General features: G+C 42.0%; 1 protein-coding gene and 1 long non-coding RNA gene across 3 annotated transcripts; one reads left to right on the forward strand and one right to left on the reverse strand.

Annotated features, from left to right (window-relative positions):
- Positions 1-3035: 3035 nt before the first annotated feature.
- LOC139554492 (uncharacterized) lies at positions 3036-7372 on the forward strand. The gene is made up of 3 exons (XR_011670849.1): positions 3036-3754; positions 3964-4005; positions 7098-7372. It is a non-coding gene; the product is annotated as an uncharacterized lncRNA (long non-coding RNA).
- Positions 4490-23690, reverse strand: LOC139554491 (sodium channel regulatory subunit beta-1-like). Of its 2 annotated transcripts, XM_071367312.1 has the most exons (7): positions 23389-23690; positions 22083-22322; positions 16659-16825; positions 15696-15933; positions 15364-15505; positions 14385-14456; positions 4490-7631 (listed from the first exon to the last, which is right to left on the reverse strand). In XM_071367312.1, exons 2-6 carry the CDS (start codon positions 22129-22131, stop codon positions 14390-14392), a joined length of 663 nt encoding a protein of 220 aa, XP_071223413.1. In that variant the 5' UTR covers positions 22132-22322; positions 23389-23690; the 3' UTR covers positions 4490-7631; positions 14385-14389. The 2 variants fall into 2 exon arrangements, with proteins under 2 accessions (XP_071223413.1, XP_071223414.1); XM_071367313.1 differs by lacking the exons at positions 22083-22322; positions 23389-23690 and adding an exon at positions 20753-21030.
- Positions 23691-26842: the final 3152 nt, after the last annotated feature.

Genomic DNA, 26842 nt, shown 5'->3' on the forward strand with positions numbered 1-26842 from the left:
GATGACCAGTTTACAGAAGAGTGCAGTGATGTGTCCTATAAGGACCATTGGTAGCAAATCTGATGGCCGAATGGTAAAGAACGTCTAGCCGCTCGAGAGCACCCTTACCTGCTTATCTATAAATTACATCTCCGTAATCTAGCATGGGTAGGATGGTCATCTGAATCAGGGTTAGTTTGGCAGCTGGGGTGAAAGTGGAGCTATTTCGATAGAGGAAACCAGGTCTAGATTTAACTTTAGCCTGCAGCTTTGATATGCGCTGAGAGAAGGACAGTGTTCCCGTCTAGCCATACTCCCAAATACTTGTATGAGGTGACTATCTCAAGCTCTAAACCCTCAGAGGTAGTAATCACACCTGTGGGGAGAGGGGCATTCTTCTTACCAAACCACGTGACCTTTGTTTTGGAGGTGTTCAGAACAAGGTTCAGAGTAGAGAAAGCTTGTTGAACACTAAGAAAGCTTTGTTGTAGAGCATTTAACACAACATCCGGGGAGGAGCCAGCTGAGTATAAGAATATCATCTGCATATAAATGTATGAGAGAGCTTCCTACTGCCTGAGCTATGTTGTCAATGTAAATTGAGAAGAGCGTGGGGCCTAGGATCAAGCCTTGGGGTACACCCTTGGTGACAGGCAGTGGCTGAGACAGCAGATGTTCAGACTTTATACACTGCACTCTTTGAGAGAGGTAGTTAGAAAACCAGGCCAAAGACCCCGCAGAGACACCAATATTCCTTAGCCGGCCCACAAGAATGGAATGGTCTACAGTATCAAATGCTTTCACCTGAAAGCCTGAAATCACCACCTTCCGGAGACACCTGAAACCCCACCTCTTTAAGGAATACCTAGGATAGGATAAAGTAATCCTTCTAACCCCCCCCCCCCCCCCCCTTAAAAGAGTTAGATGCACTATTGTAAAGTGGTTGTTCCACTGGATATCATAAGGTGAATGCACCAATTTGTAAGTCGCTCTGGATAAGAGCGTCTGCTAAATGACTTAAATGTAAATGCTTTGGCCAAGTCAATAAAAATAGCAGCGCAACATTGCTTAGAGTCAAGGGCAATGGTGACATCATTGAGGACCTTTAAGGTTGCAGTGACACATACATAACCTGAGCGGAAACCAGATTGCATACCAGAGACAATACTATAGACATCAAGAAATCCAGTCAGTTGATTATTGACAAGCTTTTCCAACACTTTTGATAAACAGGGCAAAGTAGAAATAGCCTATAACAGTTAGGATCAGCTTGATCTCCCCATTGAAATAAAGGACGAACCGTGGCTGCCTTCCAAGCAATGGGAACCTTCCCAGAGAGGAGAGACAGGTTAAACATGTCAGAGATAGGCTTGGCGATTATAGGGGCAGCAACCTTAAAGAAGAAAGGGTCTAAACCATCTGACCCAGATGTTTTTTGGGGGTCAAGTTTCAGGAGCTTCTTTAGCACCTCAGACGCAGGGAGAAACTTTGTCGCGGGGCAGAGAAAAAGAGGTAGAAGCATCGGGGCTAGTCGCATTAGAAGGAGTGGAAGATGAGGAAATGTTGGACGGGCAAGGAGGCATGGACCATTTTCCTTTCCTGCTAAGCATTCAAAATGTAACAAGTACTATTGTACGTCAGGGAAAATGTATGGAGTAAAAAGTACATTATTTTCTTGAAGAATGTAGTGAAGTAAAAGTCAAAGTTGTCAAAAATATAAATAGTAAAGTACAGATACCCCCAAAAACAACTTAAGTACTTAGTACTTTAAAGTATTTTTACGTAAGTGCTTTACACCACTGATGTTAGCTAGCTAGCTATCCCCAGTTAGACAATGTGCTTTCACTTATTGCATCTGCATGCTTGTTGCATTCTTTCTCCGTGGTGCCCTCGTTTGTTCGTGAGCTATTTGCTCATTCTAAATACTATAATCTAATCTGTTCAAAACAGTTCAGCAGTGGTCATTCAGTTTTGACATACAAAAGTATTGATGCTGTTGTTCAAATGCACAGATGGCTTTTTATATCTTCTCTAAGAAACTACCGGTAGTTTGAAAACTTGGCATCATATTTCTGTCATGCTGCTTTGTTGACAACTCCAACCACCTCGCGCCCCGGGTATTCAGCCAATCAGCGGCCTCCACTGGCTGAATGTCTATGCTGCAGTCCCAGGCACAAGGAAGGCCACTGTAGATGTCCTTATTTAGGCTACCAGTGGTGTAATCCATATAATTATAACACATGGTCTGCATCACGCTTATGGTCATATCATATGCCTATATACTGTACAGTATGCCATATAGTGGTGACACATTGATAGGCAGTACATAATAAATTAACTGTTCAACCACATTTTTGTTTTCTTCTTTTTCTACATTTACTTGTCACAGTAACATTGGCCTAGATTTATAGGCTATGTTCCTATGATCCTTACGGTATCTAGTAGTAGGCTACCCCGCCAACCAAACATGCCCACACCCACCCCTTCACTCTTCACAGCCATCACACCCAACCCGGCACACAGAGAACTGATACTATAGACATGTTGTTGGGGTGGGATTGGTGTGGGGGGTCCGTGGGTGGCATTTCAACATTTCTTTGGATTCCTCATGTCTAACTCGTTGTTAGAAAAAAAAAGTTGAGTCCAAACCGAATGTTAGGTACTATATTTATTGAATATTATATGAATCCTATAAATTAAAATTGCCAATTTGGGTGCAATCAATTAGTTCAAATTATATTTCAACAAAATAATGTCGCAGGAATGCTAATCGTATCTGTTTCAAACTACAGAAACGATTTCATAACAATCTGAGATGGTAAGTGTCGAAATCCTCTTTCTTGTGCCTTTTGGCACAAGGTAGCCTCGTGGTTAGAGCATTGGGCCAGTTACCAAAAGGTTGCTGGATTGAATCCCTGAAGCTGACAAGGTAAAAATCTGTCGTTCTGCCTCTGAACAAGGCAGTTAACCCACAGTTCCCCGGTAGGCCGTCATTGCAAATAAGAATTTGTTCTTAACTGACTTGCTTAGTTAAATAAAGGTTAAATAAATAAAAATGCTAGAATCGACATCCCCTCAGATAGGTGGGCCCCTCCCTGACCAAGCCATGAGGTAAAAGGAATTGTCCAAAGAGCGCCGAGACAGGATTGTGTCGAGGCACAGATCTGGGGAGAAGGGCCTTGGTCAGGGAGGTGACCAAGATCCTGATGGTTACTCTGGCAGAGCTCCAGAGTTCCTCTGTGGAACACCTTCCACAAGGACAACCATCTCTGCAGGACTCCACCAAACAGGCCATGGAAATCACTCCTCAGTAAAAGGCATGACAGCCTGCTTGGAGTTTGCCAAAAGGCACCTAAAGACTCTCAGACCGTGAGAAACAAGATTCTCTGGTCTGATGAAACCAAGATTGAATTCTTTGGCCTGAATGCCAAGCGTCATGTCTGGAGGAAACCTGGCACCATCCCTACGGTGAAGCATGGTGGTGGCAGCATCATGCTGTGGGGATGTTTTTCAGGGACTGGGAGACTAGTCAGAATCAAGGGAAAGATGAACGGAGCAAAGTACAGAGATCCTTGATGAAAACCTGCTCCAGAGCAGAGAAGGTTCTCCTTCCAACAGGACAACGACCCGAAATAGCTGTGCAGCGACGCACCCCCATCCAACCTGACAGGGCTTGAGAGGATCTGCAGAGAATGGGAGAAACTCCCCAAATACAGGTGTGCCAAGCTTGTAGCGTCATACCCAAGAGGACTCGAGTCTGTAATCACTGTCAAAGGTAAATGTGATATTTGTTTTTTTAATTTTCAATAAATGTGCCTAATTTTCTAAACCTGTTTTTGCTTTGTCATCATGGGGTATTGTGTGTAGATTGAAGAGAAAAAAAAACAATATAATCCATTTGAAAACAAGGCTGTAACGTAACAAAATGTGGAAAAATCAAATGGTGTAAATACTTTCCAAATGTACTGTACATGTCCTCTTCAGGTTGGGATGTGGAGCAGGGTAGCACAGACGGACTCCAGCCAGGTATGCTAATCACCCTGACTGCCCCTAAGAAGTCAGCAACACACATCCATGGACGCCACCAGTATCTAGGGACGTTTCCTGAGTACCAGCTCAACCTAACTTAGTACCCCAATACTGACTGTGTGTACCAGCTGCAGTAGTGGCAAAAAAATAAATGTTGGAGGGGGTAAACGGTGATCGTCGTTTGTAGTGAGTAACGTAACGCTCCCAATATTTTGCATTTTAATCCAATAGATAGACATTTACATGCGTTTAACCTCCACTACATTACTCGTGCCAACTGTATAGGAGAAAGGCCATGTAAGCAAAGTTGGGGTTTGAGAAGTTAACATCAGTGGATCTATTATGAAATTGGTGAGATTTGCATGTACTGTTTGCAGGAAAGGTTATACTTAAATGAATGGGTCTTTTGCTGATGCAGTTATCTTTTAATGTTTTGGCGTTCTTGTGAGTTCTTGTGAGACAAAGTTCAGTAAGATCAATCTTCACTTCAATGTTTTTTTATTTGATTTATCATCACAACATTGTACATTGTAGACAGTCTATCATAATCAATCACATTCTATTATGGAAATACCGTTGTATTTTTAGTACATTTCATGATGATTGTGCATAATCTAGAAGACATACTACAGGTGGAGTGGATGGAGTTATTGATACAGTGTGATAAACATAAGAGATCCTATGACATTTCTTGAGCGGCTATGTAATAAACCCTCAACGTTCAAGAATGGGACGATAATGGCAGTCATTGTAGTAAAATAACATTGGAATGAATGGCAGTCATTGTAGTAAAATAACATTGGAATGAATGGCAGTAGAGGCATAGTTGATGCATTTCCTGCTTTTACTTATGCAGGAAAATAAAAGGCATGTAATATATCAGAAATTGTGTAATAGAATTACTGTCAACCTAACTATTGTCATAATTACAAAGTACCAGTCAAAAGTTTGGACACACCTACTCATTCAAGGGTTTTTCTTTATTTTTTAAACTATTTTCTACAATGGAAAAACACATATGGAATCATGTAGTAACCCAAAAAGTGTTAATCAAATCAAAATATATTTGATATTCATCAAAGTAGTCACCCTTTGCATTGATGACAGCTTTGCACACTCTTGGCATTCTCTCAACCAGCTTCACCTGAGCACTTGTTGGCTGCTTTTCCTTCACTCTGTGGTCCAACTCATCCCAAACCATCTCAATTGGGTTGAGGTCTGGTGATTATGGAGGCCAGGTAATCTGATGCAGCACTCCATCACTCTCCTTCTTGGTCAAATATCACATACACAGCCTGGAGGTATGTTGGGTCAATGTCCTGTTGAAAAACAAAATTATAGTTCCACCAAGCGCAAACCAGATGGAATGGCTTATTGCTGCAGAATGATGTGGTAGCCATGCTGGTCTAGTGTGCCTTGAATCCTAGTTAACGTTGAGATGTGTCTGTTAGTTGAACTCTGTGAATAATTTATTTTGGCTGCAATTTCTGAGGCTGGTAACTCTAATTAATTTATCATCTGCAGCAGAGGTAACTCTGGGTCTTCCTTTCATGTGGCAGTCCTCATGAGAGACAGTTTCATCATAGCGCTTGACGATTTTTGCAACTGCACTTCGAAGAAACTTTCAACGTTTTTGACATTTTCCCGGATTGACTGACCTTCATTTCTTAAAGTACTGATGGACTGGCGTTTCTCTTTGCTTATTTGAGCTGTTCTGGCCATAATATGGACTTGGTATTTTGTTTATACCACCACTACCTTGTCAAAACACAACTGATTGTCTCAAACGCATTAAGGAAATAAATTCCACATATTAACAAGGCACACCTGTTAAAAGCTGGTTGAGACTACCTCATAAAGCTGGTTGAGAGAATGCCAAGAGTGTGCAAAGCTGTTGTCACGATCTTCGTCTTCATCGGATGAGGAGTAGGAAGGATCGGACCAAAATGCAGCGTTGTAAGTGTCCGTGATAATTTATTATATCAGAACACGAAAAATACAAAATAACAAAGTGAAAGAAAGAAATGATAATCAAAACAGTTCTGTATGGTGAAAACACAGACACAGAAAACAACCACCCACAAACAAAAGTGGGAAAACAGGCTTCCTAAGTATGGTTCTCAATCAGAGACAACGATTGACAGCTGCCTCTGATTGGGAACCATACCAGGCATAAACATAGAAATACAACACCTAGACATACAACAAAGAATACCCACCCACATCACACCCTGACCAAACAAAAAATAGAAACATACAAAGCAATCTACGGTCAGAGCGTGACAGCTGTCATCAAGGCAAAGGGTAGCTACTTTGAAGAATCTAAAATATAAAACATTTTGATTTGTTTAACGCTTTGTTGGTTACTAAATTATTCCATATGTGTTAGAAAATAGTAAAATGAAAGAACAACCCTGGAATGAGTAGGTGTCCAAACTTTTGACCAGTAAATACAGGTTTTATACAAATGTTCTGTATAAATTGCCTCAAAAATGTTTTCAGTGTTTGTTTTCTTGGAAAGTTGTGAATCTTATAATATAATACAATATCAGTTACTTGCTGCATTTACACTTTGTCTAAGTCATATCACCAACTGATTTCAGCCAGTGTATTGACTGCATTGTTTGTTTGGAATGTCGGGATATTGGCAGTTATTTAGAAAAAAATGATGGAATCATTCTACTAAAACTGGCAGACTAGCTAGCTAATAAACATTACTGTGCATATAATTTTCAAAGTCATTCTTTTAAATTCATTGTTTTAAATAACATCTTCTCACAGCACTCGCTGACCATTGTGGTTGACCAACTCCTTTACCAAAATGGCTGACCTTTTATACTATCAACAGACCGTTCATGTCCATTCTAGTATTCTAATTCAAAGGTGATCTCGCGATAACCATTCAATCAGATTCATTCTCCCACTGTCACACCCTGATCTGTTTCACCTGTTCTTGTGATTGTCTCCACAATCACAAGAACAGGTGTATATATCCCTGTGTTTCCTGTCTCTCTGTGCCAGTTTGTCTTGTTTCCCAAGTCAACCAGTGTTTTTTCTTGCTCCTATCCCCCCCCCCCCCCCCCCCCCAGTCGCTGTTTGTTTCTAGTCCTCCTGGTTTTGACCCTTGCCTGGTTGGACTCTGAACCCGCCTGCCTGACCACACTGCCTGTTCTGTCTTCAAGCCTGCCTATCCCCTTGTACTGTTTGGACTCCAATCTGGTTACTGAACCCCTGTCTGGCCTGACCTCAAGACTGCCCTTCATCTGGTACTGTTTTGGACTCTGACCCGGTTCATGAACTCTCGCCTGTCGCCGACCTACCTTTTGCCTACCCCTTGGATTAATAAATATTGGAGCTCAACCATCTCGCCTTGTGTCATGCTCACAATACCTCTTAATATAAATGTACATACACTTTAGAGATACCATTAAAACTGAAAAATAGGATTCATACACATACTACTCTAAAAGTAATCATGTCATCATATCACATTTATCCATTAACATTGTAACAGGAAAGGTAATAAAGACTCAGAGATACTATACATCTTCCGGGTGTCTTCATGCAAAACAAGGGGTCGTATCGGTGATGAGGCCAGTCTGTAGATGGCACCGCTTGAATTCCTGAAAGCAGAATTAAACATCAATACATTACACATGGTTCATCCTGTGCCAAGAGAGAGGTCAAGGACAGTTGAACTCTGTTAGATGTAAATGTGCATATCCATGACAAGCCTCGATTCTACAATAATTACCTCTCCACTCACTTGATGCTTGAATCTGGTTGAATTGTGTGCATATAATAGTTACTTTTTTCCCAGAAGGAACTTCAGTTATGGCAAGTCGGATAAGATAAAGATATATATACAAAAGTATGTGGACACCCCTTCAAATGAGTGGATTCAGCTATTTCAGACACACCTGTTGCTGACGTTTATAAAATTGAGAATACAACCATGCAATTTCCATCGACAAACATTGGCAGTAGAATGGCCTTACTGAAGAGCTAAGTGACTTTCAACTTGAAACCGTCATAGGATACCACCTTCCCAAAAAGTCACATTTCTGCCCTGCTAGAGCTACCCCGGTCAACTGTAAGTGCTGTTATTGTGAAGTGGAAACGTCTAGGAGCAACAACGGCCCAGCTTGTCTGGTGGGCCACACAAGCTCACAGAACGGCACCGTCGAGTGCTGAAGCACGGACCAATCGTCTTTCCTCGGTTGCAACACTCACTACCGAGGTCCAAACTGCCTCTGGAAGCAACGTCAGCACAAAAACTGTTTGTCGGGAGCTTCATGAAATGGGTTTCCATGGCCAAGCAGTCCCACACAAGCCTAAGATCACCATGTGCAATGCCAAGCGTTGGCTGTAAAGCTCGCTGCCATTGGACTCTGGAGCAGTGGAAACGAGTTCTCTAGAGTGGTGAATCACGCTTCACCATCTGGCAGTCCGACAGACGAATCTGGGTTTGGCGGATGCCAGGAGAACGATACTTGCCCGAATGCATAGTGCCAACTGTAAAGTTTGGTGGAGGAGGAATAACGGTCTGGGGATGTTTTTCATGGTTCGGGCTAGGCCCCTTAGTTCCAGTGAAGGGAAATCTTAACGCTACATCATACAATTACATTCTAGATGATTGTGTGCTTCCAACTTCGTTGCTAAAGTTTGGGGAAGGCCCTTTCCTGTTTCAGCATGACAATGCCCCCGTGCACAAAGCGAGGTCCAAATAGAAATGGTTTGTCGAGCTCGGTGTGGAAGAACTTGACTGGCCTGCACAGAGCCCTGACCTCAACTCCATCGAACACCTTTGGGATTAATTGGAACACCGACTGCAAGCCAGGCCTAATCACCCAACATCAGTGCCCAACCTCACTAATGCTCTTGTGGCTGAATGAAAACAAGTCCCCGCAGCAATGTTGCAACATCTAGGGGAAAGCCTTCCCAGAAGAGTGGAGGCTATTACAGCAGCAAAGGGTGGACCAGCTCTATATTAATGCCCATGATTTTGGAATGAGATGTTCGATAAGCAAGTGTCCACACACTTTTGGTAATGTAGTGTATATTGTAAACATATGAACAGTGACATTCACACATGACAGATACAAATGCTTAGACGGTAAATAAAAGCTAAATGTCAGGGACCGTTCGAAAATTATCCAACTCGAGATGTCCCCCACAAAAATGCACCCTCCTCCCCAACATTATTTTTTTTCTCATATGACCCTCCCCTTGTACTTGAAAAAAAATGTATATAAAATTTTAAAAAACTCATTAGAATTAACTCTAAATATTGATTATGACAACAGTAACAGTGACAATGTAGGCCTAGGCCTTACTACTACAATCAATAAACTTGATAAAATAAAAAGGCTCCTGAAAAAAAAGACTTCTATAAACAGATTTTATTTTACGACTAAAGACATTAGCAGAATGTATTATTTAATACCTCAGCTATTAGTCGGCGGACCAGAACATAAAATAATAGCAGCCCAATTTGTACACCTATAGTACATTATTTTTAACACATCTGGCAAGTACATAATCAATTCAAAGACAATAACATAATCATTTTGATAAAATGAACAATGTCTCTAATAAATGAGTTATGTCTTTTTTGGTAATCTACTTTTTATTAGCTCAAAACAATCAGCTTGCTTGCAAGAGAAAATGTCGCTCTCAAAAAGTCCCAAAAGAAAAGCAGATTTAGAAAATAAACTTTTCAGGGAAGAGATATGCGTTCATCTTCCCACATTTCCCCATGCCAAACCGGTGTGACTTGTTTGCAACGAAACTGCCGCTGTTTGCAAATAATTTGATCTGAGACGTCATATGATTCTACGCATTGTAGCCTACTTTCAAAAGTTCCCTTTCCAATCCAGACAGAGGTCCGACGCGGAACAATTTAAGCTTTAACTGATAACTACTCTTCCGTGGCTTAACCCAAAAAGAGAACGTCACAAGTGCGTCCCTAAAATTCTGTTTTCCTGTGTTTTGTACCATATTGTACAACAGTTGATGAAACAAACACGGTAAAAGTCTGAAAAAATGTGATCAGTGTTATTTCCTGATAGTTGCTGATAGTTACACAGGACCTTCTAATCAGCAGGTTTGCATGGGCAGGAGTTTCAGCTTTCCATGGTGACATCACCATGTGGTAAATTGGTTAATAGAACAATAACAACAAAGAGAGTTCCAAACCTTTCTGCCAATAACAGCTAGTTTTTAGTTTTACCCTCCCCACGCAGACCACTCCTAGACAGTCCTAGCAAAAATCTGACTTAACTTTTACTGCCTCAGAAACCCGGATCCGGGAGCACCCCCCACCCCCCCACACTGATTAGCATAGCTAGCATAGCTTCACAAGTAAATAGTAGCCTCTAAATATCATTAAATCACAAGTCCAAGACACCAGATGAAAGATACAGATCTTGTGAATAAACCCATCATTTCTGTTTTTTAAAATGTTTTACAGGGAAGACACAATATGTAAATCTATTAGCTAACCACGTTAGCAAAATACACCATTTTTCTTTGTCCACCATTTTTTCTCAACACCACTAGCTATCACCAATTCGGCCAAATAAAGATATTGATAGCCACTAACCAAGACAAAACCTCATCAGATGACAGTCTGATAACATATTTATGGTATAGGATAGGTTTTGTTAGAAAAATGTGCATATTTCAGGTAGAAATCACAGTTTACAATTGCACCCACCATCACAACTCGACTAGAATTACTACAGAGAGCAACGTGTATGACCAATTTACTCATCATAAAACATTTCATAAAAATAGACAAAGCATAGCAATGGAAAGACACAGATCTTGTGATTTCAGACAATATTTCAGATTTTCTAAGCGTTTTACAGCGAAAACACAATAAATCGATAAGTTAGCATACCACATGTGCAAACGTCACCCCAGCATGAATTCAAGCCAAAGGGAGCGATATCGTTATCATCGCCAAAAGATATAAATTTTTTCACTAACCTTTTCAGAATTCTTCCGATGACACTCCTGGAACATGATATTACAACATACATATATTGTTTGTTCGAAAATGTGCATATTTAGCCATAAAAAACCGTGGTTATACAATGAAAATAGTAGCAAATCAAGCCTCAACATGTCGGACGCCATCTTTCATAGTGATCTAGTTTAATCGAAAGCTAATCATATACTTGACTAAAAAATAAAGGGTTGACAGGAATCGAAAGACAAATTAGTTCTTAATGCAATCGCTGATTTACATTTCTAAAATTATCCTTACTGTGCAATACAGGGTTCGCCAAGCGAAGCTATAGCAAACAAAATGGCGGAATATGCGTTTAAAATATTTCGACAGAACAACGATTTATCATATTAAATATTTCTTACTATGAGGTGATTTTCCATCAGATTCTTGGGCAATGTATCCTTTCTTGGGTCTAATCTTCTTTTGGTCGAAAGATGTCCTCTGTCCGTCGAAATGCCCACTAACGTTCGACCGGGACCCCGAAACGTGCCCAAAGCTTCAAAGAGCATCACATAGAAATTCCTCAAAATCGCACTAAACGGATATAAATTGCTATAAAACGGTTTAAATTAACTACGTTATGATGTTTCTAACTCCTATATCGAATTAAATTACAGACGGATACATTTCACGTTGATAACCGAGCCTTTGAAAATGGCATCCCGAGGTCCTCTTCTGCGTAATGGTCAGAGTCGAAAGGGGGGCTACCCTCACTCCTTGGCCTTTTATAACCTCTGAGAGCTATGCAGAAAGCCCATTCCACTTCTCATTGGTTACTGACATCCAGGGGAAGGCGGGTGCAGTTCATGTCGTTCCATAGGATACACACAGACCTTAAAAACTGATCTGAAACCAGAGCTTCGCTCTCAGACCTTCGCACTATCTGTCATGGATTTCGCTGTAGAAAGAGTTCTGGGTCACCCACAGACATAATTCCAACGGTTTATGAAACTAGAGTGTTTTCTATCCAATAGAATTTATAATATGCATATTGTACGAGCAAGAATTGAGCACGAGGCAGTTTAATTTGGCGACACCCAGAAAAAATAAATGCTAACTGCTCCCCCTATTGACAAATAAAGCTATTTTATGCCAATTTTAACGGAAATCTATTACAGTAAGGTACCTAATAGTTACCCAGAAATGATATTGATATAAAAACGTCTGCATTGGGCATTTAAACATCTCTTTAACAGAAAGTGAGTAGCTCAATTGAAAGCGACAGAGTTACACACTGTAGGCCTATTTGATTGAAGGAGACCGGGGAACCAGGTAACACTTTTAGGGTTTGGCTTATTATGAAAATGTTATTGAGTTCGATTAACAATATTGTTACACAAACAACTTACATATCTCAGCTACCATTACACACTGTAACTACAACATACCAGTCATTTACAATTCAACCGAAAGTGTCGGGAGTGAAATGTTACAATTAACCCAGTATGTGGGGTTAAATGTAACACTGTCTTCAACGGTAAAAAAAATTATTAAACTAAACTGATATTAAATTAAATTGATAATTTGATTTTATCTGTCAGGCATGTCATATTGACCAAAAACTCAAAAGTTACCAAAATGTATATAGCCTATTTTATATTAGCATTCAAAAGTATGAATTTGACTTTTTATTGGATTTTTCTAAGGTATTATCTTAGCTGTACTGCTAAACTTGATGTAAAGAAGTGACATTTTAAGTCATGATGTGAATGTGTTTAAATAGCATATACAGTTTTGTGTTACATCTAACCCCCCACATAAGACCCTCTACTAATCCGAATCTTTTGACAAAAATACAACAATAATTATTGTCATCAAGTACACCAATCAAAAGACCCCATCTTACTGATAAAAATGATATGTTTAGATACATGTAGAAATGCTCCACAGGTCAATCATTTAAAAAAGAGAGGCAGCAAGTATATTTACTTGTTTTCATTCCAATAAAATACAAAATAATTGGAAGGATTTAAACGAAACTTCTTAGGCATTTAGACAATAACCAAACATTAGCACATTGAATAACAGCTTTCTACATGGTTTCTCATTTGAGTTATTAAGCTGTTATAACTGACCTGTGCTACTTTGTTCCCCGTTCTCCCCTATGTCCAAGGCAAAGTAATAAAAAAAATATTTCTCAGCTATAGAACTTCCTGGCTCAGCCTCTGAATGCCACAGAGATGAACAAAATATACTCCCATGCGCATCAGACACATCTTTCTTGTGTTGCTTGCTTCTAGCATAGAGCATCGTGGAGGAAAGTGTCGTTATAAATCGCTTTATATAATCCGAACATGTTTTAGTTTCTTATAAATCTATAAAAACGAGGAGTATGCATTTTGACATGTTCTTTGACAAAAAGTAGGCTATGGCATACCTTCAAAGACCTACACCCTCAACCCACTGGTTTTAACTTACCACACCAAGCCCTTCACGGACACAGAGCTTTTTAAAGGAGTGGTGACACTATTGGAGGAATTGGCTGACAAATCTATGGCTAGCCTACAAGACTGTTGAAATGAATGACTTGAATTAGCCTGATTTCAGCACCATGTGCTGTCTACCTCCCGGCTGATTGCGCCGCAGCTGCCGCTTGGCGTTCAGCTGTCATGGAAGTTCCTCGAATCTGGCTTATTGAGAAGTCAATAACTCTGATAGAAAAAGCCTCATCACGGGCAATAAAACATATTGTTTCATGGCCTTTGGAGAGGCAGATATCAAAAGTGGCAGTGTGGCGAATATGAGCCCGAGCCGACGGCGGCAACCCATGTGGAATTCAATAAATTATATAGGAAAACCTACAAAACGGCAAATGTAAAAAAAAAAAAAAAACACACTACCCTCCCCTGTGCCCAATAAAATCCACACAACCCTCCCCAAAGCAAAAAAAAAGGTTACACGCCTCTCCCCTATTTTGTAACCCCCCCCCCTGTAATTTTCAAAATGTCCCTAAGTCACAAAAATCATTTTGCATTCAAGAGCTGAGCTGTGCCTTAAAAAACTAACATAAGTCACACAAATCCATGTTCATTTAAAAGCCATACTGATGCTGGTACACAACTGTTAGTGCCTCTCTTGTTTTTACGAGGTAAACACCTGAGTCTGCACCCTGATGGTAGTACTGCATATTGATCGCTCAGTGGATGTGTTAGATCCAAAATTAGATCCAAGATCCAAAAAGATGTGCCATCTTTGTAATTGTCTCTGAGAGCCTTTCGGTTTCTCCTTACAATCATACCACTGACAGTAAGGCATCTTTCTAAGTTATTTTAACTTGCCCCTGTGAGGGAGCCAAACAAGGCAACTACACTATGCTTCCTTTGGCTTGCTGATGACGTGTTTTTCTCTCATGACAAACCTGGGTTATTCTGCCACTTGCACACCGCAGTTATCTTTACTCTCCGAGGCTATGGCTAAATATTCGGCATTCCTGGAAAGAAAGGAGAAAGATAGATATGGTTAGAAGATCATCATCTGCTTATTCATCCTTCCATTCACATATTATTCATCCATCTAGCCATCTACAGTATAACCATTCTCGCCACTCATCACTTAAAGCATTTCAATCATTTCAACTACACTGCATATCTCCTACGTTTATTCCAATCTTTCAACCTCTCTTGATCTACTCATTAATCCCTCTAACCTCTCTTTATGAATCCACTTACCCCTCTAAATTGTCTTTATCCATCCAACAACCCCTCTAACCTTCCTTCATCACTCCAGCCCTTTTTTCATCCATCCATAACTTCCTTTACCCTTCCATCTCCATCCGGCACAGCCAGAAGAGGACTAGCCACCCCTCATAGCCTGGTTCCTCTCTAGGTTTCTTCCTAGGTTTTGGCCTTTCTAGGGAGTTTTTCCTAGCCACCGTGCTTCTACACCTGCATTGCTTGCTGTTTGGGGTTTTAGGCTGGGTTTCTGTACAGCACTTTGAGATATCAGCTGATGTACGAAGGGCTATATAAATACATTTGATTTGATATTTGATTTGATCAAGCAATCGCCCATCCAACTGAAGTAACCAGACCTATTGCTCTAATGTAGAGACGCAAAGCAAGCAGTGTCAGCTGAGCTAACATCCAATCAGGGAGAATGGGAGTGGAAAGGAAAACAAATGGAGAGAAAGACAGATAATATTGAACAAATAGGAACAGAGTAATTGTACTACTCAGCACTTTGAAAGACAGTAGAGAGGTCAAATCAACAGGATGGACAGGTACAGAGCATACAAGAAAGGGAGGACAGTGAGATTACTGTATATGGAGGAAGACAGTAATAGGGGAGGACCTAAAACGAAAGGATACAGCTGCATTAGAGGAAGTAGGGTTACTTACGCGCTTTCTCGTAATGCTTCCTCTCCTGCAGCTGAGATCTTTCTGTAGCAGTATACCATCTCTATGTAGAGCCAAGCCTGTAGCCCGATGATGGACACGTACATCATCACCTCAGAGACTATCGAGGCCGTCCCTCTGGTGGCTGTAGAGACAGAGAGAGGGGGGGGGGGGAGTCAAAGCACTCAAAAGGCACCACAGAGTCTCTCACTAAGCACTTACAAAGCACTTTTTGAATTTAATTTCAGGTCATAAATGTTTCCTAACAATTGGGATAATTGACATCGGAATTACAAGTGCATGCAAAGCCATTAGTCTGTATAGTAATACTGAACCTTTAGCCACCACTGTCAAGTGCACAACCTTGCTGACAACAGTCTGGTATTCGTAGAACTCGTACGTCAGGAGCCGGTGGAAGAAGCAACGGTAGGTGCCCGAGTCATTGAAGGTGACATTGAAGAGGTAGATGGACGCATCCTGTATGTCATTGCTCTGCTTACTGCCGCTCCAGTCCACGCGGTCCTCGAAGCGCTCATCCACAATGTGCTGGCCCTCCTCATCGTAATTATATATCTAATGACACAATGACAACTGGGTCATTCACCTGGCACTGAAAATGTCTCCGGTTTCACTTCCTAGATCGCGACCCGTAGCTGGCAACATCCAAGAAAATGGACTCAACAGGACGCAACTGTGTTTCGAAAAGGCTTCCAGTAGGAAAGTATACTCAAGGTTACATAGCTGTGAGCTATGCACTATCTGCCCATCTGCTGTCCCAGTGGCTCTTATGCTCTCTGAGGGCTAAAATGGCATGCAGATTGATTCAATCTTAACCGCATACAGCACTCCGTCATATCATGTGGTTGGGCATTGTGTGTGTGTGTGCATACCTTTGTGCGTTGTGCCTTGTGGTTGTGTGCTTAGGGATGGGCTCTGGGCCATGTGGCATAAGACAGGTTTGTCTAGAGCAGCGTTTCCCAAAGTCGGTCCTGGGGCCCCCTGGATGCACGTTTTGTTTTTTGCCCTAGCACTACACAGCTGATTCAAATAATCAAAGCTTCATGACGAAATGTGCACCAGGACCGAGTTTGGGAAACCCTGGTCTAGAGGACTATGTAAACCTAACCCTAGCCATTTAAAAAAGCACTGGCATACTCTAAACAGACTGCAGACTACAGTGGCAGCATGTTTTGTGTGGGCACCAGAGCAAACAAAACCCAAAACCTAATCCTACATTCTACTGCAGTTTGTAGTAATTTGGAATACTATAGCAATCATAATCAGCCTCAGATACTCACATGAGCAAAGTCAGCTTCCCCTTTGGCCTTGAAATACCAGTCGACTGTGGCAGAAGCCTCCACCTCGGGCCTCATCTTACAGGAGATGCAGCCCAGCTTGAACCCTTTGCCTGCAACGGCCTCAGTGTCCGAGTCCACCTCTGCACAGGCCCCATGGCACAGGGACACTTGTTTACAGGAGAGAAGAGTTTATTTTGATTGTAGAAATGGGTAGCTTCATAATTTTTATTTTTTATTTTATTTCACCTTTATTTAACCAGGTAGGCTAGTTGAGAACAAGTTCTCATTTGCAACTGCGACCTGGCCAAGATAAAGCATAGCAGTGTGAACAGACAACACAGAGTTACACATGGAGTAAACAATAAACAAGTCAATAACATGGTAGAAAAAAAGAGAATCTATATACAATGTGTGCAAAAGGCATGAGGTAGGCAATAAATCGAATAATTACAATTTAGCAGATTAACACTGGAGTGATAAATCATCAGATGAACATGTGCAAGAAGAGATACTGGTGTGCAAAAGAGCAGAAAAGTAAATAAATAAAAGCAGTATGGGGGGTGAGGTAGGTAAATTGGGTGGGTAGTTTACAGATGGACTATGTACAGCTGCAGCGATCGGTTAGCTGCTCGGATAGCAGATTTTTAAAGTTGTTGAGGGAGATAAAAGTCTCCAACTTCAGAGATTTTTGCAATTCGTTCCAGTCGCAGGCAGCAGAGAACTGGAAGGAAAGGCGTCCAAATGAGGTTTTAGCTTTAGGGATGATCAGTGAGATACACCTGCTGGAGCGCGTGCTGCGGGTGGGTGTAGCCATCGTGACCAGTGAACTGAGATAAGGCGGCACTTTACCTAGCATAGCCTTGTAGATGACCTGGAGCCAGTGGGTCTGACGACGAACATGTAGCGAGGGCCAGCCGACTAGGGCATACAGGTCGCAGTGGTGGGTCGTATAAGGTGCTTTAGTAACAAAACGAATGGCACTGTGATAAACTGCATCCAGTTTGCTGAGTAGAGTGTTGGAAGCTATTTTGTAGATGACATCGCCGAAGTCGAGGATCGGTAGGATAGTCAGTTTTACTAGGGTAAGTTTGGCGGCGTGAGTGAAGGAGGCTTTGTTGCGGAATAGAAAGCCGATTCTTGATTTGATTTTGGATTGGAGATGTTTGATATGAGTCTGGAAGGAGAGTTTGCAGTCTAGCCAGACACCTAGGTACTTATAGATGTCCACATATTCTAGGTCGGAACCGTCCAGGGTGGTGATGCTAGTCGGGCGTGCGGGTGCAGGCAGCGAACGGTTGAAAAGCATGCATTTGGTTTTACTAGCGTTTAAGAGCAGTTGGAGGCCACGGAAGGAGTGTTGTATGGCATTGAAGCTCGTTTGGAGGTTAGATAGCACAGTGTCCAAGGAAGGGCCGGAAGTATATAGAATGGTGTCGTCTGCGTAGAGGTGGATCAGGGAATCGCCCGCAGCAAGAGCAACATCATTGATGTATACAGAGAAAAGAGTCGGCCCGAGAATTGAACCCTGTGGTACCCCCATAGAGACTGCCAGAGGACCGGACAACATGCCCTCCGATTTGACACACTGAACTCTGTCTGCAAAGTAGTTGGTGAACCAGGCAAGGCAGTCATTAGAAAAACCGAGGCTACTGAGTCTGCCGATAAGAATATGGTGATTGACAGAGTCGAAAGCCTTGGCCAGGTCGATGAAGACGGCTGCACAGTAATGTCTTTTATCGATGGCGGTTATGATGTCGTTTAGTACCTTGAGCGTGGCTGAGGTGCACCCGTGACCGGCTCGGAAACCGGATTGCACAGCGGAGAAGGTACGGTGGGATTCGAGATGGTCAGTGATCTGTTTGTTGACTTGGCTTTCGAAGACCTTAGATAGGCAGGGCAGGATGGATATAGGTCTGTAACAGTTTGGGTCCAGGGTGTCTCCCCCTTTGAAGAGGGGGATGACCGCGGCAGCTTTCCAATCCTTGGGGATCTCAGATGATACGAAGGAGAGGTTGAACAGGCTGGTAATAGGGGGTGCGACAATGGCGGCGGACAGTTTCAGAAATAGGGGGTCCAGATTGTCAAGCCCAGCTGATTTGTATGGGTCCAGGTTTTCCAGCTCTTTCAGAACATCTGCTATCTGGATTTGGGTAAAGGAGAAGCTGGGGAGGCTTGGGCGAGTAGCAGCGGGGGGGGCGGGGCTGTTGGCCAAGGTTGGAGTCGCCAGGAGGAAGGCATGGCCAGCCATTGAGAAATGCTTGTTGAAGTCTTCGATTATCACGGATTTATCGGTGGTGACCGTGTTACCTAGCCTCAGTGCAGTGGGCAGCTGGGAGGAGGTGCTCTTGTTCTCCATGGACTTTACAGTATCCCAGAACTTTTTGGAGTTAGAGCTACAGGATGCGAATTTCTGCTTGAAAAAGCTGGCCTTTGCTTTCCTGACTGACTGCGTGTATTGGTTCCTGACTTCCCTGAACAGTTGCATATCGCGGGGGCTCTTCGATGCTATTGCAGTTCGCCACAGGATGTTTTTGTGCTGGTCGAGGGCAGTCAGGTCTGGAGTGAACCAAGGGCTATATCTGTTCTTGGTTCTGCATTTTTTGAACGGAGCATGCTTGTCTAATATGGTGAGGAAGTAACATTTAAAGAATGACCAGGCATCCTCAACTGACGGGATGAGGTCAATATCCTTCCAGGGTACCCGGGCCAGGTCGATTAGAAAGGCCTGCTCGCAGAAGTGTTTTAGGGAGCGTTTGACAGTGATGAGGGGTGGTCGTTTGACCGCGGACCCGTGGCGGATACAGGCAATGAGGCAGTGATCGCTGAGATCTTGATTGAAGACAGCAGAGGTGTATTTGGAGGGCAGGTTGGTCAGGATAATGTCTATTAGGGTGCCCATGTTTACGGATTTAGGGTTGTACCTGGTGGGTTCCTTGATGATTTGTGTGAGATTGAGGGCATCAAGCTTGGATTGTAGGACTGCCGGGGTGTTAAGCATATCCCAGTTTAGGTCACCTAACAGAACAAACTCTGAAGCTAGATGGGGAGCGATCAATTCACAGATGGTGTCCAGGGCACAGCTGGGAGCTGAGGGGGGTCGGTAGCAGGCGGCAACAGTGAGAGACTTATTTCTGGAGAGATTAATTTTTAAAATTAGAAGTTCGAACTGTTTGGGCATAGACCTGGAAAGTATGACAGAACTTTGCAGGCTATCTCTGCAGTAGATTGCAACTCCTCCCCCTTTGGCAGTTCTATCTTGACGGAAAGTGTTATAGTTGGGTATGGAAATCTCAGAATTTTTGGTGGCCTTCCTAAGCCAGGATTCGGACACGGCAAGGACATCAGGATTGGCAGAGTGTGCTAAAGCGGTGAGTAAGGCAAACTTAGGGAGGAGGCTTCTGATGTTGACATGCATGAGGCCAAGGCTTTTTCGATCGCAGAAGTCAACAAATGAGGGTGACTGGGGACATGCAGGGCCTGGGTTTACCTCCACATCACCCGAGGAACAGAGGAGTAGTAGGATGAGGGTGCGGCTAAAGGCTATCAAAACTGGTCGCCTAGAGCGTTGGGGACAAAGAATAAAAGGAGCAGATTTATGGGCGTGGTAGAATAGATTCTGGGCATAATGTGCAGACAGGGGTATGGAGGGGCGCGGGTACAGCGGAGGCAAGCCCAGGCACTGGGTGATGATAAGAGAGGTTGTATCTCTGGACATGCTGGTCTCAATGGGTGAGGTCACCGCATGTGTGGGGGGTGGGACAAAGGGGGTATCAGAGGTACGGAGAGTGGAACTACAGGGTCCATTGCAAACCAAAACAATGATAATGAAAACTAGCCTGAACAACAGTATGCAAGGCATATTGATATTTGAGAGAGACATACAATAAGGCATAAAGTGATTGCAGGTCTTGATTGGGAGAGCTAGCTAAAACAACAGGTAAGATAACAGCAGCAATAACAGGGTGTTAGTCTAACACAGCAACAACAGGTAAAAATGGCGACGACTAGGCAGAGAGGGTCGGATTAACTACACACAGATCCTGAGTTAAAGCACAGAGCCGACAGGTAAAACACAAATAAACAGAATGGAGTACCGTGAATTAATGGACAGTCAAGCATGCATCAGCTATGTAGCCAAGTGATCATAGTGTCCAGGGGGCAGCCGTAGATTGAGCAGAGGAGGCCTCCACTAAGCTAGCACGCGGCGTATAAAGTTAGTAGCCCGGGGGGTGGTCTGCTCAGACGGAGGGGGTCTGCTCAGACGTGGTTGTGTCGACAGAGAATCCAAGCCAGATGGCGATGGCGAAAGAGAGGTTGTGAATTGTAGAATTGTGTTTGCTAACTGGTGCTAGCTTCGTGGCAGTGGCAGTGGCGCTAGCTCTTCAGCTAGCCGGCAGATGGGCCTAGCTCGAGGCTAGCTCAAGGCTAACTGGTGCTTGCTTCGGGACAGAGGTGTTAGCCAGTAGTAGCCACTCGGTTGCAGCTAGCTAGCTGTGATGATACGGTGTAATTGTCCAGAGCTTGCGTCAGGAATCCGGTGATGTGGTAGAGAAAAAGCAGTCCTATATGCTCTGGGTTGATATCGCGCTTGCAGCTAGCCGGCAGATGGGCCTAGCTCGAGGCTAGCTCAAGGCTAACTGGTGCTTGCTTCGGGACAGTGGTGTTAGCCAGTAGTAGCCACTCGGTTGCAGCTAGCTAGCTGTGATGATACGGTGTAATTGTCCAGAGCTTGCGTCAGGAATCCGGTGATGTGGTAGAGAGAAAGCAGTCCTATATGCTCTGGGTTGATATCGCGCTTGCAGCTAGCCGGCAGATGGGCCTAGCTCGAGGCTAGCTCAAGGCTAACTGGTGCTTGCTTCGGGACAGAGGTGTTAGCCAGTAGTAGCCACTCGGTTGCAGCTAGCTAGCTGTGATGATACGGTGTAATTGTCCAGAGCTTGCGTCAGGAATCCGGTGATGTGGTAGAGAAAAAGCAGTCCTATATGCTCTGGGTTGATATCGCGCTTGCAGACTGGCAGGTATTGGCCCGGTATTGAAGCTGGCTGTGTCCGAGTTGAGGGTGAAGACCGCAGCAGTGGCTAACTGACTACTAGCTAGTAGCTAGTTATCTGGCTAGCTTCTGCTTGGGGTTACGGTTCTAAAGTATAAAAAAATAGCAGGTCCGTACCACATTGGGTGAGGCGGAATGTAGGAATGTATATTCAGTTCCTAGATGGAAAGTGAAATTAAAATATATACGAAATGTATACGAAAAATACGAAGACTATTTACTATTTACTATTTACACGCTACAGGACAATACAAACACACGTCCGACTGCTACGCCATCTTGGATAATTCAACAGTACACAGACAAATATCCATATATTGAAAGATGTTGTGACTATCCACAAACGTTCAGTCTACACATCTACACTCACATACCAAAGAGGGCACAAAGCAGAGACAGGAGCAGCAGCCGCACAGCAGACATGTCCTTGAGTGTAATGTATCAACGATAGTACAGATCCTAGGGCTGAGAAGCCTCAAAAGGTATCAAGAAATATCCCAACAGTCTCTTTGAACACTTGAGAGTAAGATATTCCTTTGAGATGTTATCCAGAAAGACTTTGTTTTAGCAAAGTAAGAAATGGTAGGGACTGAAGTTGCTTCCTCCGAAATTACCTTGGAAAAAACAAAAATAGTACATTTGATGTGGGTTTAATTCCTTCAACCAACACTTATTTTCTAATGGAAGAAATATTCTCAGACTATTGCATTAATTAATTGATTTGTTACATAAGCTACTGTGTTTATAGGCTTTTTCATTCACAATATGCTTTTTCCATGCACTTTGAGGATACATGCAAGTATTTAACATGAACATTGGTTTAAAATGTTAATGTTTTAGGAAGACTGGAGCTTGATCAATTAAATATAATGTGCCTTTAAGTGGATGCTTCATCACTCTAGTAAAGTGCAAATGAATAAATGCCAATTGTCCAAGGAGAGACTTTCTAGAGAACAAGCAGAATACAGGGTAAGAGTGCTAATCTAATATACAGTTAGGCCTATTTAAAAGCCTCCCTTAAAAAGATCGCTGCAGCGAATATACTATTTTTCTTTATTACATTTAATGATATTGATATTTCTGATTTATATGTCCCCCTAGGATATAGCTGTTATGGTCCGTTTTTGGATGGTCCGTTTTGTTCACACAGTGTTTAGAAATCTATACCCTGGCCTGGTATTTGATTATCAGTTCGCTGAAGTCCTAATATCAAATGGTTAGTGCTATGGCGGTTCGTTGGAACGTCCCTACCCGTAACACCAACCTTAATGAATCATTTTACGTTTCAACTTCCATGGGTTGACGGCAGAGTTGGACGTCCCAAGGATCCCGAATAGCAAGTTCAAATATCAAATACTCTAATCTATTATCTTTATAGGCTATGTATAACCACTGTAGCCAAATTTTGTATAGGAATAATAGGCCTACTTCTAAATGATATTAACACTGTTATGCAATGCACCACAGAAGAGGGCATAGACTGTAAATGCGTTAAAATAGCGTTCTCGTCATGATGCTTATTTGAATGTGTCGACACTGTATGGTTTAAATACAGCAAAATCGCATGCCACTTGCATACATTAATAATACATTGCATGCCAATCATTTTATTTTAACACTGTAAGAGTGTTATTGCTCTATTTGTATTAGGCTAAATTATCATAATTTGCAATGTCTCACATTTTACTGTCCTGACGATGTCCTTTCTGAAAAAGAGCCTCCTTATCCCGATGTGTCCTTTCTCCGGGGGAAAAAATGTAGTCTACCCTTCCCTTCTGATGGATCAACACATTTTTCTACACAGCGCTGTTCTTTTATGGAGCAACACCGTGGGCTAGGCTACTTGTAGAAGAGATGTTTCGCCCGGGCTGGCATTGCGAATTCGAATAATATAGCATTATCTCAAACAACCAGCGTACAGGCCCACACATTTTGATGAAATCACCTAAATCTGATAAATCTAATAAGCGTCTCGTCAGCAGCACTAAAAAAACACTTCCGGTTCGCGAAATGTTGAATAATTTCTAAATAAAAGTACCCCACGTAATAGTAGAAAAGTGTCAATATAATAACCTTTATTTGTTCATGATTTATGATAAATTATTGTTTAAACATGAACAAGGATTGATATTTGTTCATATTTAAGTGGCATTTGTATTAAATTTGGGTTTTAAAAACTTTCCAAGGTCCCATAAATGCCACCAATGCGAATCACTGCATATCGATTACATATTGGCTTACAGAGCAAAACCTATTCTGGGTGCCACAGTAAAAGTATTGTAGGGAATAGTCAGTAGCATCTGTAGAATGTAGATATGGTGTCATTTCATGGGGCTCCGAATAACAGATCCCCATGAATACGCTAATATTTGTGTTAACTCGTCAGAATTGTAATCTGTTTATGTCACTGAGTAGGCTGATTTCCCATTTCATGGACACAAGACCCATAGGCATTGCAATATGAATGTCAATACATACAATAGGCTATATAGTGAGGTGATTGTCCACAGTTAAAGGGGAATTGCACCACTGATTTGGCCACATTTTTTGGCTTGCTCCTCAAGAAATGCTGTTATGACAGAAGACAAACCTGAGTTGGCTTGGGGGCTTATGGTTTGCTGTGGGTGTTTGCTGTGGGTGTTTGCTGTGGGTGTTTGCTGTGGGTGTTTGCTGTGGGTGTTTCTTGAGTGTGTCCTTGCCACCATGAAGTCACACCCATCTGTCAGAGCCTTTCCTGCAGCTGTTTCCCCTCACTCAATCGCAAAAAAACAAACCTCTTGCAGTTTGAGTTCAATAACTACAGCCAGATGTATGGTTAGATGCTGGAGGAAGCTTTGAGTAGGTCAGTAACCTACAGAGTAATATGAGAAGAATGCAATTGCTGAATTTATGTAGATGTTGTAAACTAAGTGTTTTGATATCTTTCAAATGTAGAACAGGTCCATGTAGAATAAACAAACCTTTACATAATCCCATAGAAGCAGTGTTCTGCTAATATAGCAATGTGCAGCTTTCATCTTTCATTGTCATTCCCAGGCGATACAGATACTGTGCCTATCTGCATTGTGTCTGGTGGTAATGGGGCCACCTTGGCTAACATGTCAGAGACTCAGAGTGGTCTAACCTTCTTGTGTGGTAGGTCCCAGCATCCATTCATGACCAGGGGATCGGTCTGGCACCCAGCTGGGCACTTTGTCTAACAGACAAACAGGGTCAACAATTGTAACCATCCATCAATTATAAACATAGCTTAAGAAATAACATCATCTAATTTGGAAGCTAATTCTACGCTTTACAGATGGAAACTGACTTTCTCCAGCCAGGATTACATTCAGGCCGGTGATGCCGTTACCCCATGCAACTGTGACATGTTTTGCTATGGCCCTGGGTTGGTTGCTGTTTCACAGAGGTAAAGTAGGTTTTATATCAGACATTCAACAGACATTCACCATTATTTTTTATTTATTTAACCTTTATTTAACTAGGCAAGTCAGTTAAGAACAAATTCTTATTTACAATGACGGCCTACCCCGGCCAAACCCTAACCCGGACGACGCTGGGCCAATTGTGCGCCGCCCTATGGAACTCCCAATCACGGCCGGTTGTGATACAAACTGGAATCAAACCAGGGTCTGTAGTGACGCCTCTAGCACTGAGATGCAGTGCCTTAGACCGCTGCACCACTCGGGAGCCCAAATCTCTTGTTCGCAATACCTTTTGCATTGATTGCTAAATATTCTAAAAAGGTCTCGCCTACTTTTACAACCTTTGATCCTTCATAAAAAGTAAAGTGTTGATTTTATAGAAATAATGAAATCTTGTTCACAATAATTTTTTCATTGATTGTCAAAACAAGTGAGACATCAAAACAAGTGAAACATCAAAACAAGTGAAACATCAAAACAAGTGAAACATCAAAACAAGTGAAACATCAAAACAAGTGAAACATCAAAACAAGTGAAACATCAAAACAAGTGAAACATCAAAACAAGTGAAACATCAAAACAAGTGAAACATCAAAACAAGTGAAACATCAAAACAAGTGAAACATCAAAACAAGTGAAACATCAAAACAAGTGAAACATCAAAACAAGTGAAACATTAAAACAAGTGAAACATCAAAACAAGTGAAACATCAAAACAAGTGAAACATCAAAACAAGTGAAACATCAAAACAAGTGAAACATCAAAACAAGTGAAACATCAAAACAAGTGAAACATCAAAACAAGTGCAACATCAAAACAAGTGAAACATCAAAACAAGTGAAACATCAAAACAAGTGAAACATCAAAACAAGTGAAACATCAAAACAAGTGAAACATCAAAACAAGTGAAACATCAAAACAAGTGAAACATCAAAACAAGTGAAACATTAAAACAAGTGAAACATCAAAACAAGTGAAACATCAAAACAAGTGAAACATCAAAACAAGTGAAACATCAAAACAAGTGAAACATCAAAACAAGTGCAACATCAAAACAAGTGAAACATCAAAACAAGTGCAACATCAAAACAAGTGCAACATCAAAACAAGTGCAACATATTCTAAAAACATCTGGAAAAGACACTCAAAGAAGAAACAGATACTTGAATTGGAAAACAGTAAGTATGCACTTGCATAGCTCATTTTCAAAGCTTTGTGGAAAAGAAAGAGGACACCCGTGTGACTTTTGACAATGCGCATTACAGTCCACAACATTGGTTTAGGTAACCAGCTGAGGGATGGGGCCAGAGAAATGTCACCCCTAACTAATTAATGAATGTTGAATGTCAACACTATATCTTATAATCCACTGACAGGGCAGTTTGTCAAAAAATGTCAACATTTATTTTTCAATATTTTCAATAAACCACTAACTCAAGCTGAACTGGAAGAGGTGCAGCTATGGTCCATGTTGTGTCCAAAACCGTCTCCAGAATCCCATTGAAGGATCCGGCACCCGACCACAAGGCGCTACAGAGGGTAGTGGGTACGTCTCGGTACATCACTGGGGTCGAACTCCCTGCCATCAAGGACCTTTATACCAGGTGGTATTTGTATTTGTATTTATTATGGATCCCCATTAGCTGCTGCCAAGGCAGTAGCTACTCTTCCTTTGGTCCAGCCCTATTAAGGCAGTTATACAATTTAA

This window comes from Salvelinus alpinus, chromosome 26 (assembly GCF_045679555.1).
Source record: "Salvelinus alpinus chromosome 26, SLU_Salpinus.1, whole genome shotgun sequence".
Lineage (NCBI taxonomy): Eukaryota > Metazoa > Chordata > Actinopteri > Salmoniformes > Salmonidae > Salvelinus > Salvelinus alpinus.

Excerpts from the sequence above, each read along its gene's own strand:
- LOC139554491 (XM_071367312.1), bottom strand. The coding sequence starts at position 22,131 with ATGTCTGCTGTGCGGCTGCTGCTCCTGTCTCTGCTTTGTGCCCTCTTT. Across the intron at positions 15,934-16,658 it reads GGGAAGCTGACTTTGCTCAT|ATATATAATTACGATGAGGA; the intron begins GTGAGTATCTGA and ends TTGTGTCATTAG. Across the intron at positions 15,506-15,695 it reads CTTGACAGTGGTGGCTAAAG|CCACCAGAGGGACGGCCTCG; the intron begins GTTCAGTATTAC and ends CTGTCTCTACAG.